We start from the raw sequence: 20,554 nt of genomic DNA on the forward strand, positions 1-20,554 counted from the left end.
CTATGACTCCGCTAGGAAAAGTTCACTATTACGTCTAAACACCATACAGCATAGTGCTCTTAGGATAGCTGTGGGAGCCTTCAGAACATCTCCGGTCCACAGCCTGTATATTGAGGCCAATGAACCCCCTTTGCATCTCAGGAGAAAATCCTTATTGTGTAATTATGCAGCAAAAATTAAAAGCATGCCATTCCACCCTAGCTGGCAGTACCTGTTTGATCCTCAATATGTTGAATTATATCACAATAAGCCTAATGAAAACCGCCCCTCAGGGATTCGACTGCAAGAACTCACGATCAGTTGTGATCTTAAATTTCACAACATATTCCAAGACATTGCTACTCCTGAAACTCCCTGGACTGAACTCTCACCTCTCTGCGACAATTTCTTTTCAAGATGGGGAAAATCCTCTCTGGCAAATATAAACTATCAACAGCTCCATAAAACTCATTTGTTGGAAAACTCAGATAAAGTGCCTATCTATACTGATGGCTCCAAAACAGACGCAGCCGTTGGTGCTGCAGCAGTTTCTTCTGCCTTCTCAGTTGCTGTGTCTCTTCCTACGGAATGCACTATCTATACTGCAGAATTATTTGCAATTAAACTAGCTCTAGATAGAATACACAACAGCTGTATAAAGCAATCTCTGATATACGCAGACTCCTTAAGCGCAATCACTGCCATCCAAACTACCATGTCGCCCTCTCATCCGATTCTTAAAGAGATACGGTCCAAGTTATTTTACTGTAAAAAAGCCAACCAGAAGGTTACCTTCTGCTGGATACCTGGTCATGCAGGCATTCCAGGTAATGAACAAGCGGACGCCGCCGCTAAACACCCTAACTCAAACACTTCCATTCAACAAACAGTGCCCTACACCGACTACAAATCCATCATTGAAACATCATGTAGGAAGCAATGGTCTGACCTCTGGAAAGTTCAAATAAATAATAAACTGTTGCAGATAAAAAAAGAGCCAAAATTGTGGACATCTAGTATCAGGAAAAGCAGGCAACAAGAAGTAATTCTAGCAAGGCTCCGCATCGGACACTCACATCCAACTCATCTGTATTTGCTTATGGGAGAGACCCCTCCTCAGTGTTTGTTGTGCCAGTCACAGTTGACAATATATCATATTCTCATTGAATGTCCCCAACTTTCAACTACCAGAAAATCAACCTTTACCTCCCTATCCCATTTGAAGGAACCGATAACCTTATTGTAGATTCTTGGCAATGATGCGAATTTGGAGGAACTGTTTACTTATTTGAAACAGATAAATCTCTATAATAGCCTATGATCACAATAACATGAGAAATTTGTGATAAGCAAATATCAAACAGGCACAATATGGCCCAAGAAGCCCTTGTGCCAGAAAACCCAAATACAACAACAACAACTGAGCAAGAGGAAGAATCCCATTAGCATTGAGCATGCTCAAACCATTCAAGGCTTTATACACCTCAATCAGATCACCTCGCAGGTGCCTAGTCTCCAGACACTGTAATTTGCAAAACTTAAGCCTTTCTTCGTAAGAGCAACCCTTCGTTCCATTCACTAATTTTGTTGCCCTTCTCTGTACTCATTCCAACAGCTCTACATCCTTAAAATGAAGCCTCCAGACCTATATACAGTACTCAACGTGTGGCCTGACCATTGCCTTATACAAGGGGATAATCACCTCCTTATCCCTGCTACAAAAATTCCTTTATATCATTGACAAGACATCGTGAGCTACTTTTGCAGACTGTCTGCATTGCTCAGAAAACTTCATATCTGCCTGCACAATTACCCCCAGGTCCCTTTTCATTCTCTACCACTGTCAGTGTAGTACCACAGAGTTGATACGTTACTCTGGGGTTACTGCTTCCCATATGTAGTACTTTACATTTGTCATTGTAAAGTATTTCATGTGCCACCTCTCAGCCCATCTGCTCAACTTTTCTAGATCCTGTTGCAGCAGCATACTGTCATTAACAACCCTACCAACCTTTCGTATCATCTACAAACTTGGACATTAAGCTTGATACACCATTATCAATATCATTTATAAATACAGAAAACAACAATGGACCCAACACTGAACCCTGAGGGATTCCACTAATAATATTAGTCCACGAAGAGCAGTGTCCATTGATTACCACTCTCTGTCTTCTCCCACTCAACCATCCCTTTATCCATAGCAGCGATTTGCCTCCAGTGCCACACTGCTGCAATTTGTGCAGCAGTCTTCCATGTGCAACAGTATCAAAGGCCTTTCTAAGATCCAAGTATATGATATCAAAGTTATTCTTTGCATCCAGTTCGTTCCTTTGTGACTACATCATAGTATCCAATTAAATTGGTCAGACAAGACTTCCCCTTAACAAATCCATGCTGTGTCCGAGCTATAACTGAAGTCTTGTCTAGATGATCCTGCAATGCTTCTTTAAGCAGTGCCTCCATTAATTTCCCTGGAACAGAAGTTAAACTAACAGGGCTGTAATTACCTGTGTCTCCCTTTGATCCTCCTTTGTGGATTGGGGTTACATTTGCACATCTCCAGTCCATGGGTACCTTCCCTGAGTCTAGGGAAGCTCTCATAATTATGGCTAATGGTTTGCTTACTTCTTTTGCCGCCCCCTTTAATATAACTGGATAGATTCCATCTACCCCGGGTGCCTTTCTTATGTTTATCTTCAACAGTTTCTCCTCCACTTTACTCTCAGTTATTACAAGATTATCTAGCTTACTGCCAGAGTTGAATACACCTCTGGCATTCCCCTCCCTGAATAACTCCTCATGTGTGAATGTAGATGCAAAATATTCATTTAGTTTGTTAACTACCTGCGCAGGATCATCAACAGTTGAACCATCGATATCAAGTGGACCAATCTGATTCAGTCCCTTCCTTTTAGAGTTTACAAAAGTAAAGAACTCTTTGCTGTTTTTTTTGCATCCTTTGCCAAATATTTCTCATAATCTGCCTTCACCTGCCTGACCTCCTTAATGACTTGGTTACAGACCCGCTTATATCTATCATAGGCTTCTGTGTCACCTGTTATTTTATATGTATCCCATGCATTTTCCTTCTCTGTCACATGTCTAATTGGTTCATCTGACATTCATTTAGGCCTAAATCTTGAACAATATTTCTTAATTGGTATGGAAAGCCTAGTAGCTTCCAAGATTAATTCTTTGAATGCTTCCCATTTTGAATTTGCTGTTGGTAACATCTTCAGTTGGTCCTATCGTATAGAATTTAAATACTGTCTCAGACCATCATAGTCACCTTTACAAAAGAAAAAACCCTTCCCTTTACCCTTGATGGTAGTTACCTCTTTGAGTAAATCCCACTTCAGCAAAAATTCCTTTATATCATTGACAAGACATCGTGAGCTACTTTTGCAGACTGTCTGCATTGCTCAGAAAACTTCATATCTGCCTGCACAATTACCCCCAGGTCCCTTTTCATTCTCTACCACTGTCAGTGTAGTACCACAGGCTCCCTGCCACCTAGTTGGTTCCTTTATCTGCAGGTTCTTAATGCATGAAGAATCACTACTGATAATCAGATCAAGAGTATTACTCCCTCTAGTTGCCTCCCGAACATGCTGATGTAGAAAACAATCATCCGATAAATCGACAAAAGCCTTGCTAGTGTTTGAGTGACCAACCCACAAATTCCAGTCAATCTCTTGGAAATTAAAATCCCCCATTATAAGACACTCTGATTTACTGGCCCACTATTTCTCTGCACAATTGCTCATTATACTCATCAGATTCATTAGGCCTATAACACACACCTATTCTCATTTTTCCTTTCCCAGTGCTTATGTCACACCAAACAAACTCAACATTGCATTGTCCACCAACATCAATTGGATGCACTTCCTTAGATTTTATGTGTTTTTTAAGTAATGGCATAACCCCTCTTCCCTTCCTGTCCTGTCCTGTCCTGTCTATCCTTTCTGTACACATTGTACTCCACAAATTCCAATTCTGCACTGCTTATGTCTGTGTGACACCAAGTCTCTTGTATCCCAACAATATCTGCCTTTGATGTCTCGACTAGTACTTCAAACTCATTGAATTTATTAACTATACACCTAGCATTGGTGTACATGCAAGTATACTGCACCTATTTCTACTCTTAGTTACCCTAACACAGCCCATGTATTTACTTGTTCCACTATGACTCCCAGCAGTCCTGGAAATCCCCATTGCCCTGCTTTTCCAGGCTGCTGCTCAATTGCATTTCAATAGAAGCAGTGCAAGAATAATTTTCACCTCTGCCAGTGGTTACTGTTAATCGATTTGTCCATGTATCCCCCAATCTAGCAGTTTTCCGACCCACCTAACCCTGCATCAATATCATCAGCAAATATTCTTGCACCCTTTCTATTTAAGTGGATCCCATCCCTGTAGAAGCAGTCTCTTCTGTTAACAAGCACGGACCAGGCCGAGAAAAATTCTACCCCTTGAGCCTTGCACAATCTCCAGGGCCGAATTGATTGACAAGGCTCTCATCATATACTCCCTCCTATCATGTCTGGGCAGAATTGCAGACACTTTCAAATTCAACCCTAACTCGTGGCTTTTTTTTTAGCATTGACTTGTACTTGTTAAGTAATTCCACCAGTCTCCTACTCTTAATATCATTAGTGCCAGCATGTACAACAATATCACCCTTTGTGCCCTTAAAAGATGATATCTGCTCTACAACGTCATCAACCTTTGCCCCTGGCAGACCTACACTGGTCCTGTTCCATCCATCTATCCTTTTTTGCACAATGTTTCCCTTACAATAGAGTCACTTACAACAACTAGTTCCTTTGGAACCAGTGCAGTCTGCCTTCAGGGTTGCTGTTGTGTTGCGTGATGTTCAAGTGCAAGCTCTGGCATTGATGTGGGCAGCTGAGAGCTTGATGGGCCCCTCAGTTTAAATCCTTTGAGGGCATCCACCCTGTCCTTCAAGCTCTCATATAAGCCCATAACAATGCTGAGTTGGTGCCTGATTTCCTCACACTTCTTACATCGCGCGCACACAAAGACATTCCCCTTGGCAGTATAATGCCCCATTCCTGGTTGCTCCACAAACATCAAACAAGCAGTGCATTTCAATAGACTGTGATTCAGAGGACAACCGCCCCCCTCAGTTCTCCCCTGAGCCATAGCACTTCCATTAGTTTGAGCCTTTCGCTTTGCTGCTCTGGTCTGAGTCATGATTTCTATTCAAGTTCAATAAAATTCCAATACAAAATATAACCCTAAACTTATATCCCAATGCTGTTATTGTTATTTGGTTTTTTTAGAAGCATTAGCAACTAAGGCCATATTGCTCCGGGGATATGCGGTGATCATTCCCTGACCTTTCCGCATCTTCTGTATTTGGTGGTCACGGGCTCGAACCCTGGTCTAATCAAGAAGCGTGTGCTACGCACTGCTGCTCCTGCCCCTGGCTACGGAGGCGCCACCCCAATGCAGTTATAACACTATATATATATATTTCGGTATCGAATGTTACGTTATATGACTTTCTTATCCCCTGTCAACTTATATGTATTAATTTATGATGTTACATAAAAACTTTGTAAAAACTAGATCGCTGTATTTATTTAGTTAAAAAAGTACAATGCAATTGACAATGAAATTTAATAAGATTTATAAATTTTACTGATTAATTGATTCTACTATACTCGCCATCTAGTTTTCCGTTAAACCTTGCACTATCTAGTTCGGTGCACACGTTGAATCGTATAACAATGGCGGCAAGTTATGAACAGTTAATCTACAGACAAGAGGTGTTATTTACTTTCCAAATTGCGCTATCTAAATTCAAAATAAACCATGGGGCTTGACTATGTCTATAAGCCACTTATAGAAAATAATTTAATCTAACAACTAAGTCAATAATGTAGCTAAATATAATTAAAAACTTAGCGTTCGTGGGAGCTACAAAACTTGTCCAACACATTGATTTGATACCCTTACCAATACTAAGTAATAACCTACAAAATCTCTATTTAAATTCAAATTAAACTAAAGTATTATTACTAGGAATATAAAGCAACTCTAAAAAAATAAATTAATATGCCAATTTCAGTCAATGAAAAGCAAAAACTTCTCTATTAGCTGGAGCCGTAAAAACTTCGCTTGTTCACATGTACTCTTGCCCACATTGTTATAGTATAGTAGTAGTTTAATCTATATAAGTAGAATCTTTTGCTTGTTTTAATAAGTTTCACTTTTTTTCCAAATCTTCAGCTTTGTTTTCTGCCAACAGTGAAGCTTGCAGCAGTTTGGATTTATTAATAAGCAGATAATTAATAAATCTAATCTTGGATTTGAAAAGGCTAAAAGTATGAAAGTTGCCTCTTATCTAAATGGCAACCTTCTGAAGTTGAGCCTTCTGAACTCTTTCTCTTTTCAAAGCTATTGGCATCAACTTCTGTCTGTTTATATTTCCACCTCTGTTAAATCCTGATGGTTATAATCTTCCTTCATCTAAAGATAAAGGTAATTTATTAGCATCTTGTTTTTCCTCTAACTCTTACATTAAAGATCTTGATAAATCTCTTCCTATTACTCTAAGCACACAACACTCAGTGCCTTCCTTAGTTTTCCAGCAGAAAGATATTAGAAGGATCCTGAACAGCCTTGATGTTAAGAAACCAAAATGCCCTAATGAAAGAAAAGTTTACCTTCTTTCGTTCCGGCCGACCGGGCTAGCCGGGTGGGTAAAGTGCCTGCCTGGCAACCCAAAGGTCGCAGGTTTGAATCCTGCCTCGGGCTTGGATCAAAGTACTGCAAAAACCTGGGGAGGTGCACTATGGCCACAGAAGCCGATGCGCCAACAACTACAAAAAAAAAAAAAAAATCTTCCGTTCCATTTTTCAGTTGACAAACCTTGCTTTGTCTGTACTACAACTTCTCAAATATCCACCCTGGTGATGTCTTGGCTTGTGCTACTCAGCTTTGGACAAATCAAGCATTTGCTCTTGACTTATGCTTTCAAATCATGATTGACAAAGTCTTCTAAGGAAGCTTCTGTCTGTAAACCTGTCTTCTGTCTTCTTCTATAAATCCCTTGTTGAAAGAATGAAGGAATTTTTTAAAATTTATATGGTTGAGTTGACCCATTAGAAACTGTCATAGTGAAAATTGGGCATCAAGTGTAATCAGATATGCAGAAATTCTTGAATGAGAAAATTTAAAAAATATCAGATGGATTAATTGTCATTATTCTATTTGCACTTTCAAAGACATGACTAAAATAGAAAAAGAAGCATACAGTGACAGAATTCAGTAGAATTGATTAGAGAGCAGGAGGAATGGATGCAGAGAAGGACAACCAGACTGGTGAAGGGAACAAAAGGGCACTTTTACCTAGAAAGGCTTCAGTTCTCCAAATTGCAGCATCTTGAGACTAGGCGCCTGCGAGATCTGATTGAGGTGTTTAAAGCCTTGAATAGATTGAGTAAGCTAAATGTTAATGGCATTGTTCCACTTGCTGAGACTACACACATGAGAGGATATAAATTCAAGTTGAGGGAGGATGATTGTGGGATAGATGGGCAAAAGTTTGCCTTCAGCCAGCAGGTGGTTGGTTGTTGGAACAAGCTTCTGTCCGTTGTGGAAGTAGATGGGTTGAATAAATTGAAGGAAGAAACTAGACAAATACTTGGAGGGTATGGATGGGTGAACTTATGCTTTCAAATCATGATTGACAAAGTCTTCTAAGGAAGCTTCTGTCTGTAAATCTGTCTTCTTCTATAAATCCCTTGTTGAAAGGATGAAGGAATTTTTTAAAATTTATATTTTGAGTTGACCCATTAGAAACTGTCATAGTGAAAATTGGACATCAAGTGTAATCAGATATGCAGAAATTCTTGAATGAGAAAATTTTAAAAATATCAGATGGATTAATTGTCATATTTTTTGCTGATACTATATAAGCTTGCTTTCTTGCATCATTTGCCATTACTATATACTTGCTGCTGCATATGCATCATGCCTATTTTAATTCTTTAGGTTAGCCAACCTGAAGAATAAATGAGGCATTACCTCTGAAACATTTTCAATAAATTTTGTTTTATTATGCATGTGGCCCTTGATATCATTGACCAGCAGTGATAATGAAATAATGTCACTGAAAATATTCTATTTACTAAATAATATTATATTTTAACAGAAACAAGCCCAGTCTTTTTTGAAGCTATATATGTGGTTATGATCATAGGAATAAATTATACGTATATTGTTATAATAAAGTATTCTCAAAAACACAATCTCATTTACTTAACCAAAATTTTCTAGATATCTAAATTTAACATGATTTGTGGTATTCAACTAGTTTTCCCAATACATAAGTCAACTAATATTCTTAAATCCACACAGAGCATGAAACAACTAGAGATTCATACCATTCCCATTTTGGATGATCCTTATGGAAATAGTAGCACAGAAGAACTTAAATTAAGTTCCTCATCTCGTCGCAAGGAACTTCTTGGAACAATGTTAAAACCTTCTGTGGTAAGTTAGAATGACACAACTATATATAATAATATTCTTATGGAAATTTTAATTGTTGTTTTATTAACTCATTTAGTCTTATTTTTTTGTTTCTGTGATATATAATAACTGTTAGTCATTAATTGCAGTCCAACTCGCATTTGCCTTCACATCCTTACCTTGTGGGAGTAACAGGTGGAATTGCCAGTGGAAAATCATCCATTATTCAGCATTTGGAACAGTTTGGTGCAACAATCATAGACTGTGATAAATTAGCTCATCTTACTTATGAACCAGGAAACAAAGTACATAAACTACTAGTGCAGAAATTTGGAGAAGAAATACTTTACTCAAATGGAACTATAAATCGAAAAGCACTTGGTGCAAAAGCATTTTCTGATGAGGTAAACAAAGTTTATAATTCTCATCGGTTATAAATTTTTATGTTTATTAAAAATGCTCGTGTGTGGTTTTTTTTTTTTTTGCCAGTATCATTTTATTGCATAGTCGATTTTAACTACCATACTACAGAATCATCCTTTTTCAATTTAAGCAACTGATTACAATTGATATGAACTTTCTTTTTTTTTTTTTTTTTTTCACATAAATAGAAATTCATTTCTAGACCTGTCTCCAAAATAAATGAACAAAGCTTCTCATACTACCAGGTATGTTTAAAATATTACATTATAAGAGACTTATTACTGTCTAAGCTAAAACACACAGGTAAGATTCTAAGGTGGATTGCATGGTTGGTGGCTGCATGTGCAGAAGATTGTGGTGAATGGTTATTCTTCAGATTGGTCTATCATTAGATGTGGAACCCCCACCCAAAGATTGGTTCAGGGACTACTATTATTTTTGAATTTTATGTGTGACATCAATAAAGGGTGAGAGTGACATGTCAAAATTTAGCATTAGCATTAGTAGAGGCATATGATGCAAGAAAACAAGTTTATACAGCATCAGCCAAAAAAAAGAAACCTACCCATTTCACCTATTCATTCGTTCAAAATGTTTGTCTAGTTCTGCCTTGAATTTATTTAAGCTATCAAATTCCACAACAACGGATGGAAGTTTGTTCCGGCAATCGACTGCCCTCTGGCTAAAAGAAAATTTCCACACATCTATTCGACAACTTCCACACATCATTCCTCAATTTCACTTTATGCCCCCTCAGGTTTCCAACCTGAACAAGAGGAAGAATCCCATCAGCATTCAGCCTGCTCAATCCATTCAAGGCCTTATCCACCTCGATCAGATTGCCTCGCAGGTGCCTAGTCTCCAGACACTGCAATTTGCAGAAGTTAGCCTTTCTTCGTAAGAGCACCCCTTTGTCTCCCTCACCAGTCTTGTTACCCTTCTCTCTACTCGTTCTAGCAACTCTACATTCTTCCTAAAATGAAGCTTTCAGACATGTATGCAGTACTCAAGGTGTGGCTTGGCCATTGCCTTATACAAGGGGATTATCACCTATTTATCTCTGCTTGCAAAATTCCTGTATATCATTGACAAGACTCCATGACCTACTCTGGCAGCCTGTCTGCACTGCTCAGAAAAAACTTCATATCTGACTGCACATTTAACCCCAGGTCTCTTTCATTCTCCACTACCTTAGTGTAACACCACCCAGTTGGTACATTTCTCTGGGGTTACTGCTACCCATATGCAGTACTTTGCATTTGTCAGTGTTAAACTTCAGTTGTCACTTCACAGCCCATCTGCCCAACTTTTCGAGCTCCTGTTGCAGCAGCATACTGTCATTAGTGTTATTAAACCTGCCAACCTTTGTATCATCTACAAACTTTGACACTAAGCTTGATATACCTTCATCAATATCATTGATAAATATACAAAACAACAATAGTCCCAACACCAAACCCTGGGGGACACCACTAATAACATTAGTCCGCAAACAGCAGTATCCATTGATTACCACTCTGTCTTCTCCCACTCAACCATCCTTTTATCAATTGTAGCAACATGCCCTTAATGCTGTACTGCTCCAATTTGTACAATAGTCTTCCATGTGTAATAGTATCAAAAGTTTTCTGAAATCCAAGTTTATGATATCTAAATTATTTTTTGCATGCAGTTCTTTTTTGACCACATCATAGTATCCAATCAGATTGGTCAGACAAGACTTCCCTTTAACAAACCCATGCTGTGTCTGAAGTATTACTGCTGTCTTGTCTAAATGATCCTGCAATGCTTCTTTAATCAGTGACTTCATTATTTTCCCTGGAACAAAAGTCAAACTAACAGGTCTGTAATTACTAGTGTCACCCTTTGATACTCCCTTGTGAATTGGAGATACATTTGCACATCTCCAGTCCGTGGGGGTGCGCCAATAAAACCCAAATCAAATCAAACCAGTCTGTGGTGACTTCCCCTGAGTCCAAGGATGCTCTCGTAATTATGGCTAAGGGTTTGCTTACTTCCTTTGCCATCTCCTTTAATATAACTAGATAGATCCCATCCACCCCATGCCTTTCTTATGTTTAACTTCAGCAATTTCTCCTCCACTTTGGTCTCAGTTATTAAAAAATCATTTAACTCTCTGTTAGAGTTTGATGAACATCTGGCCCTCTCCTCCTTGAATAACTCCTCATGTGTGAATGTAGATGCAGAATACTCATTTAGTTTGGCAGCTATCTGAAAATGATTGATATCAATTTGATATAAATGATTGAAGTCGAACCATTGATATAAAGTGGACCAATCTGATTCACCCCCTTCCTTTTTGATTTATATAAGTAAAGAAGAGTTTGCTGTTTTTCTTTGCATCCACTACCAAAGATTTCTCATAATCTGCCTTCGCTTGCCTAACCTCCTTTGTGACTTAATTACAGACTAGCTTATATATACCATAAGTTTCTGTGTTGCCTGATAATTTATATGCATCCCATGCATTTTTCTTCTCTGCCACGAGTCTCATTAATTAATGTGATATCTATTTGGGCCTAAACCTAGAACAGTATTTCTTAGTTGGAACAAAAAGCCTAGTAGCTTCCAAAATTATGTCTTTGAATGCTTCCTATTTAGAATTTGCTGTTGGTAACATCATCAGTTGGTCCCACTGTATAGAACTTAAAAAAAAAAAAAAAAAAAATCGCTGTGACCTTTGCAAAAGCAAAACCCTTCCCTAGTTACATCTTTAAGTAAATCCCACATCAGTACACTCTGATCACAGCCACCTAGTGGTTCCTTTATCTGTAAATTCTTAATGCATGAATAATCACTGCTGATAATCAGATCAAGAGTATTGCCCCCTGTGGTTGCCTCACTAACATGCTGCCATAGAAAACAATCATCCAATAAATCCACAAAAGCCTTTCTAGTGTACGAGTGACCAACCCACAAGTTCCAATCAATATCTGGAAAGTTAAAATCAACCATTATAAGACACTCTGATTTAGTGGCCCACTATTTCTACCCTGATTTTTGCATTCGCAGTCACACCAAACTGACTCAACGTTGCACTGTCCATCTATGTGAACTGGGTGCACTTCCTTACATTTTTTTTTGGGCGCCTCCGTAGCCAGGTGGGAAGGAGCAGCAGTGCGTAGCACACGCTTCTTGATTAGACCAGGGTTCGAGCCCCTCACCACCAAATACGGAGGATGCGGAAAGGTCAGGGAATGACCACCGCACCGGAGCAATATGGCCTTAGTTGCTAATGCTCCTAAAACCAAATAACCATAACCATCCTTACATTTTGTGTTTCTTAACTAACAGAATAACTTCTCCTCCCTTCCTATCCTTTCTGCACACATTACTCCCCAAATTCCAGTTCTGCATTCCTTATATCTGTGTGACACCACGTCTCTTATATCCCAACAATATCCACCTTTGATATCTTGACCAGCACTTCAAATTCATCAAATTTATTTATTATACTCCTAGCATTGGTGTACATGCAAGTATACATGTACCTGTTCTTACTCTAAGTTACTCTAACACAGCCCATGTATTTACTTGTTTCATGACTCCCAGCAGTTATTGAAATCCACAGTGACTTTCTTTCCAGGCTGCTGCTAATTCCAATAGAAGCAGTGCAAGAATCATTTCCACCTCTGCCTGCAGCTACTGTTAATCTATTAGTCTGTGAATCCGCCCAAGCTAGCAGTTTTCCAACCCATATAAAATTGCCTCTATAGAATTTGCAGATAGTGTAAAGATCAGGAGAGGAGTGGATAAAGATTAGTGCTAAGCAATGTTTATTTGGGATGACTTAGCATTAGTAGAGGCATACGATGCAAGAAAGCAAGCTTATACAGCTGATTCAGCCAAAAAAAAAAAAAACCTTCCCATTTCATCCCTCCATTCGTTCCAAATGCCTGTCCATCTCAGCCTTAAACTTATTTAGGCTATCAACTTCCGCAACAAAAGATGGAAGTCTGTTCCACAAATCAACTATCCTCTGAGTAAAGGTAAATTTCCACACATCTATTCTACAACTGTTTTTTTTTTTTTTTTTTTTTTTTCAATTTGAAACTGTGCCCCCTCAGATTCTTAATCTGAGCAAGAAGAAGAATCCCATCAGCATTTGGCTTGCTCGACCCATTCAAAGTTTATTGCCTCAATCAGATCACCTCACAAGTGCCTACTCTCCAGGCACTGCAATTTGCAGAACTTAAGCCTTTCTTGGTAAGAGCACCCCTTTGTTCCCCTCACCAATCTTGTTGCCCTTCTTTGTACTCATTCCAGCAACTCTACATCCTCCTAAAATGAGGCCTCTAGAACTGTACACAGTACTCTAGGTGTGGCCTGACCATTGCCTTGTATAACAGGATAATCACCTCCCTGTCCTTTCTAGCAAATTTCCTATATATCATTGACAAGACTCCATGACTTGCCCTGACAGCCTATCTACACTGCTCAGTGAACTTCATATTTGACTGCACAGTTACCCACAGGTCTTTTTCACTTTCTACTTCCCTGAGTCTGTAGTACCACACAGTTGGTACATTTCTCTTCTGTTATTGCTACCCATATGCAGTACTTTGCATTTGTCAATGTTAAACTTCAGTTGCCACTCCTCAGCCCCTTTGCCCAACTTATCTAGATTCTGTTGGAGTAACATACTGTCTTTACTGTCATTAACAACCCTGCAAACCTTTGTATTATCTGCAAATTTGGACATTAAACCTGATATACCTTCATCAATATCATTGATTAATATAGAAAACAACAATGGGCCCAACACCGAACCCTGGGGAACTCCACTAATAACATTTGTCCACGAAGAGCAGTGTCCCTTGATTATCACTCTCTGTTGTCTTCCACTCAACCATCCCTTCATCCATTGTAGCTACTTAACCGGCGCCTCCGTAGCCAGGTGGGAAGGAGCAGCAGTGAGTAGCACACGCTTCTTGATTAGACCGGGGTTCGAGCCCGTCACCACCAAATACGGAGGATGCGGAAAGGTCAGGAATGACCACCGCATGTTCACGGAGCAATATGGCCTTAGTTGCTAATGCTCCTAAAAACCAAAAAAATAATAATAATAGCTACTTAACCTTAATGCCATACCTCTCCAATTTGTACAGCAGTCTTCCATGTGCAACAGTACCAAAAGCTTTCCTGAAATCCAAGTATATGGTATCAAAATTATTTTTGGCATTCAGTTCCTTTGTGACCACATCAGAGTATCCAATCAAATTGGTCAGACAAGACCTCCCTTTAACAAAGCTGCATGTTACCTGTCATCCACATACTCGGGAAGCAGTTATAGATATAGTTAGTGCATGTCTCATTCTTCTTCAATGCACCTTCATCCTTAGGTCTCATTTTATTAGCAAAGACATGCTTCTTATGAAGATATTCATTTTTCTGCCAATTATCTCCTGCTTTTAAAAACTATGTCATTACTGCACTCTAAGATATGAGCTTAGTGCAGTAAAGACTTGAAGTGATGAGAAAGGGTAACATTAGTTAATGATTGAGAATTTTTGTTTGTGGTTCTGTTATTTCTTAAAGTAGTATTTAAAATATCTTTTCATGAAAGAAATGCAAATAATCGTAATAATAAATCTTAAACAGTTTTTAGGAGAAAGGAATAAATTAAATTTTATGAACTTGAGACATGGTGGTAGAATCCAATGCCTGCTTTAACTGAATTATAACTGTGCTATTATAGAATATTGAAAAGCAGTATTTGTTTATCACAGATTCAAAGATTAGCTACTCATTATTTCAAAATAAATGTTATTGCATTCCTCTTATAGCCTGAAAAAAAATATTTTTAGACTCTCCGACAATATCTGAACTCGATAGTGTGGCCTGAAGTTGACCGATTGGTGCAGGAAAGGATCCAGCAGCATATTAAAAATGGTATGGCTAGAAGGCATTTCAGATAATTTTTTTATAAAATTATTCTGTATAAATGGGAGGACTGTAAATTTAGTAGTTGTGTGCATGTGAAAGGGTTCCAAAAAAAAAAAAAAAAAACTATTTATAAAATAGTGGTTTAAATTTGGCCTGAACAAATGTTAGACCCACATTAGTAATTAAGATTGGTTCCCAAACCAGTGTGCTGCAACATTTTGGTGTAGCACAACCTTCTTCAACAGTGCCACAAGATTAAGAACCCTTCCAGTAAGTTTGGTAAGAATTCTCTGTTTATGTGTACTGCAAATATAGTCTTTTAGCTCCAAGTGTGACTCAAGCGACAAAAGTTTGGGAACTGCTGAATTAAGATATGACAAATTTCATCATCAAAAGCTTTATGGAATTTTGTAGAATTGACTCTAATATGGATGTGTATATACTACACTGAGAAACTCTCTTGCAGGATGAGTTAAGAAGGCTAAAGCAAATGTACCTAAAAATGTGCAACACTGAATCCATTATACTGATCTGCATTTTAAGAAAAGTTCTCTGTTTTGCTGCTGAATATGTAATCTGAACTGCATTTTTAAATGTAAAAAATTTCAAAAGTTACTTGAAATTCACTCTCTCGTGTCAATTTTTTACAAATAAAAAATATCAGTAAAGGTGCTCTGATTTATATTGTATTGTTACGGATTTTACAAATAGGTTATTTTATATAAAAATATGTAAATCAGAAATATCAAAGGCTACATCCTCCTGTCAAGCGTATAGATGGTCACAAACTGGATTCTTATACATTAAGCCGAGTTAAACTTGCACCTTTTCGACTTCCTCTGGCAGCTAGTTTCAGTGGCTGATCCTCTTTTTAGCATCCAGCAGTAGTCTGCCATCATATTAACATTCCATCCCCCTGTACCTCTTTTCCCAATTCTTTTATATCCTGATGGAATCTTTCCCTCTGCTCTTCATGTAAACTACCTAACATTTTTTGGGAAATAGTTGCGTGCTGCATTTTTAAAGGCAGTCCAAGTGTCACTTTCAGTTTGTTCATGGCTTCTTCAAATACAACAAAAATTCTTGCTTTGATTTTTTCATGTGTGAGTGATAGAAATTTATCACAAATATACTTGAAACAGTTTCCTTCTTTATTAAGGAATGGATGAATTGTTTCATTAAACCTATTTTTATATGCAGAGCAAGTAAAAGTACTTTGTTTCGATCTGCTATTGGCTCATCTTTAATGTATAAATTTCTGTTTATATTTGGTACAGCCATTGCAGCCAGAGGGAATTTAAATGGCATTGTAACTATTTTTATTATAACTAGTACTTCAGTGAAATAGTTGATGATGAACCATAGATTTTTTATGGCAGTATTCTGGCTCAATCTCACTTGCATGTTTGTGTATGTCGAGAGCTCCAGTCCTTCCTCTGATATTCACTTTGAGAAGAAGCAAACTACTATTACAATCTTAAATCATATGCTGATTTTCAGAGAAAAACTATTATATCTCTATAATAAATACTAAATTTGAATAATAAGTAGTACTTTTTGCTCAAAATATAGTGGCTTGGTGGCATAAACAAAAAAAAGAAAAATCATCCATAATTAACCCATTAACAGGAAAAGTGATTCACCTCCCTAACTCCACCCTCAATGTCACAAGTAGGCGATCATGTCCGTAAAAACATATCAGTTCTGGTTGTGTTAATCCCTGTACTGTTTAATTTAAGTTCGCTTGTTGTCGATGCTGGGCAATGATTTCAATGTGGATATAGAATCTTTAATTTCAAAGGTTTATGACAGCCAGTGGTCGGGGGGGGGATTGGGTGCGAACGTACCAATATGTATCGCACCGTTCAGTCACATGTCAGACAAACTCCTGTAAACATTGCTAGTCGCTGTGCCATACCATGTTTGGATTTGAATGTTGTGCAGTATTACATTGTTTATTCATAGTCATAGTATTTTTAAACTTAAAAAACCATTATGGACCGTTGGTTGAAGACTGGAAGCATAAAGAACAATGCTAAAATACAAATTAATGAGAAGCATGAAAATCAAAATCATCCCTCAAATTTGTCCCTAGATAACCTTCAAAAAACCTCACAATTGCCCTCCCTAAAGTGGAACTTTTAGAATATGAGACTGACTGAACCTTTCTCTGAAAAGTTCATACAGATTAAATGAATGTTAAAAGCCATAAAAATATCATTACAACTTCTTACATTGGCTGTTTTGTATGTCATTACATATGAATGGATTTATTATTAATCCAAACTCATAGTGTCAAGGTGGAATCAAGCACTTAACAGGAAGAAGTTTTTTTTTTTTTTTTTTTTGCAATTATGAAAAAACTAGCATCCTGCTGCGCATGCTGATGGGTTATTATTAGATAATTTCATAAGATGCAACACTCCCAAGTGTATTTACTGATTGCTGGGTAATAGGGATCTCATTTGGGCTCAGTAGTGGGTGGGGGAGCCCAAGCACGAATTGAAATAAAACACATTATAAATCCTGATAATCTAAACTTTTCTTTTCGACTGTACCACCAAAAGAGTCATTTATGCCCTTCCCCTACTATTTACTGAGTTCTGAAAAATCCACATAGAAAAATCTGTCAACTGCCACTCCAATATTGGTACCTCTTGATGCTCCAGCATTACAAAAATTAAGTGGTAAAGTAACAGTACAGAAAACCCAAGTGCCCAACAGCAGTAAAAAAAAAAAAAAAAAAAAAAAAAAAAAAAATGTAAAAAGTCTAAAAATCAAGGAGTACATGACAAATAGTCTTAATCTTGGAACTTTTTGCAGAGGAAGAAATGGACACAGGACAGCATCGATACTCCCCCCCCCCCCAAAAAAAAAAAAAAAAAAACCCAAGAAAGAAAAATAAGCCCTTGGTACTTTGGAAGCCACCTGGTGAATCCACCAAGCCAAAATAATGGTGAACTTTCTACAGTAGAATTGTTGTGGATTCTGGCAAAATACTGAAGACATTAAGGCACTCCTGCAAAAGCATGAAGCAGCCTGCTTTTGCTTACAGAAGACTTATCTAAAGGCAAATGATGAACCTGCCATACATAAGGATAGAATTGTAGATGGCCCGGCTTATGGAGTTGCTATCCTTGTGGGCAACCAGATTCCATTTCAGCCTTTGCTGTTTACACCTAGCATAGAGGTAATAAAAATTTTTCTTGGGGTTTTACAGTGAAGTTTTTATTAATAGTATGCCTTATTTCCTATTCCATCTGGGGCTGACATGCCCCTATTTCCTATTCCATCTGGGGCTGACATGCCCCCCATCCCCAAAGAAACCTTGATCTTGTAAGTTGCCTTACCCTTTTTTACTTCTTGGGGAGTTTAATGGAATAACACCCTATGGAATAGTGCTAATATCAATGAAAGGGGATGAGTCATAGGGCATGCTCACTGACAATGACCTCTCCCTTCTAAATGTGGGAACAAACACCTTGCACATAATCCACCTGTACGTCGTTTTCTGCCATTGATCTTTCTATCTGCACCCCCTTCCCTCCTCTCTTCATTTACTTGAGAGGTGGAGGAAAACCCATATGGAGGTGATCAGTTCCCCATAATGCATCTCTTACATAGTGAGAGAGCAAATTATGTCTTCCTTTTATGCTATCCCAGTGGAAGATTAATCAGGTTGACTGGAATGCCTTCCAACATCTAAAAAATTGACGTCACTACAGTCAGTCAGTAGCCTATCGATGATGCAATCAAGCACATCACAGAAAGTATCATCCATGTAGCTGCAGTTGCAATTCCAAAAACATCTATCCAGTTTCAACCATTTCTCAATCCATGGAATTCAGAATGCACAGCAGCAAAAAAGGCACAAAACAAAACCTGGGGAATATTCGAACAATACCCACCACAGCTAATTTCAGAGTATTTAAACATATATGCAGTATCAAAGCCAAAAGGAATCATGGATTTGTTTTACTTCTTCTATTTCCAGGCGACCAGCTGGTCTGGAACAAAATCTGGAAAATGAAGGGAAAATACACAGCATACCCCTTAATGGCAGTCCTGGAATATAATGGATGCACTATTGTAGACCCATCTGCAATAGCCAGGGCTCTAAGGGAATCATTTTCTAACATCTCAGCAATATCACCTGACTCCCCAGAGTTTCTGGTCCTTAAACACAAGACTGAGAAATGCCCTTAATTTTACATCAAAGGGTATTTATGCATATAACACGGGTCAACATGTAAAATGTTACTAAAGCGAAAATACCCAGTCTTCAACTCTGTTGCAGTAGTTGCAGTAACTGGATGATTTGTTCTCAGTTAACGGTTGTTCTCTGTGAGATTCCTACTTTTTGTGTGGCATTTGTGTCAGGTAAGATTAATATCCCCAGTAATTGTGTGAATAGTTCAGATGACTATGTATGTGGGGAAGTCACGTTAGCTTCAAGAAAGCATCCCTTAACTCATGGTTTCCCAACATTTTTTGACTCGCGAACCCCCTTTCAGCATAATATTTTTATTGTGAACCCTAAGCCTATATTTTATGAAATTGTATGATAGTACAGTACTGAATTTTTATTATAAAATATTTCTAGTACTACGAGTTTATAAGCGATATTACTTATTAATATAAAATTATTATAAAGTACCTGTACAAAATGGTCTTTGAGAATGACAAAAAAAATTAGTGTGGAAAACATATTTAACACCATGTACTGTAAGACAGTAAACTAATTATAAGAGCTTTTTTGCTAAGTGATGGATATTCTGTTTTTAATCCAAGCCAAAAGGTTATAAGATTTTCAGTCTTGAATAAGTTTTGAAGTTCAAATGCTGTTGATATATCAAAAAGGTTTTCTTTTTCTGTCACTTTTAGGTCAGCCATTGCCACAAAAGACTCATCAAATGGATTACAAATCCAGTTCAGATTTTTTGATATTTGTGGAAAATACTCTCTAAAAGTGACCTGTGGGAAGTTGAGACGCTCTTTAACATTTTTCTTAACAACTTTATCCAAAGTCCATTCATTTTCAGTTAAAAAATTGTGTAGAGTGCTAAAGCACTCGGTACCGTTATCAATAAAGTCTTCCCAAAATTTTAATTTTTTTATCATGCTTTCCACTCGGTCTTTATCAGTGAAAACTGTTGTATTTGCACCTTGTAATGATAAATTGAGTTCATTTACCTTCGAAAAAATATCTGACAAATAAGCTAAATTTTGAAGCCATATTTGGTCTGTTGTGCACCCACTGAGATAAAACGGATGATCCACGAAGAAAAGAATTAATTCAAGTCTTAGTCTTAGAAAAGTCTTAGTTCAAATAAACGTGTAATTACTTTGCCACGTGACAGCCATCTAATATCCATATGTGTCAAAAGGGGTTACATGCTCACTGCCCATTTCTTTACATAAAGAAGTGAATAGTCTGGAATTTGTTGGTCTCGATTTTATAAAGTTATCTATTTTGACAGCATCATCAAGTATACTTTTAAGTTGTTGAGACATCCGTCTCAATGCTAGAGCTTGTCTGTGAATGCTGCAATGTGTCCACGAGATATCAGCACATATATTTTTGATGTGAGTAATAAGGCCCACAAATTTTCCTGTCATTGATTTTGCTCCATCTGTACAAATTCCACAACACAAAGACCAGTCAGTTTGTTTTTCTTCAACATATGAGTTAATTAAATTAAAAATGTCCTCGCCTATTGTACACTCTGTT

The 20,554-nt window shown here is 37.8% G+C and overlaps 1 protein-coding gene across 1 annotated transcript in view; it reads left to right on the plus strand.

The window, feature by feature from the left end:
- Positions 1 to 20,554, plus strand: part of Ppat-Dpck (Bifunctional Phosphopantetheine adenylyltransferase - Dephospho-CoA kinase) — a 75,745-nt gene that overhangs the window by 29,494 nt on the left and 25,697 nt on the right. The window contains exons 4-6 of the mRNA XM_090383064.1: positions 8,380 to 8,514; positions 8,643 to 8,897; positions 14,745 to 14,829. Of these exons, the coding sequence (XP_090239190.1) occupies positions 8,380 to 8,514; positions 8,643 to 8,897; positions 14,745 to 14,829 (475 nt within the window). The remainder of the gene's footprint in view (positions 1 to 8,379; positions 8,515 to 8,642; positions 8,898 to 14,744; positions 14,830 to 20,554) is intronic.

Source organism: Mastigoproctus giganteus, chromosome 10 (assembly GCF_048544385.1).
Source record: "Mastigoproctus giganteus isolate SK-2022 chromosome 10, ASM4854438v1, whole genome shotgun sequence".
NCBI lineage: Eukaryota > Metazoa > Arthropoda > Arachnida > Uropygi > Thelyphonidae > Mastigoproctus > Mastigoproctus giganteus.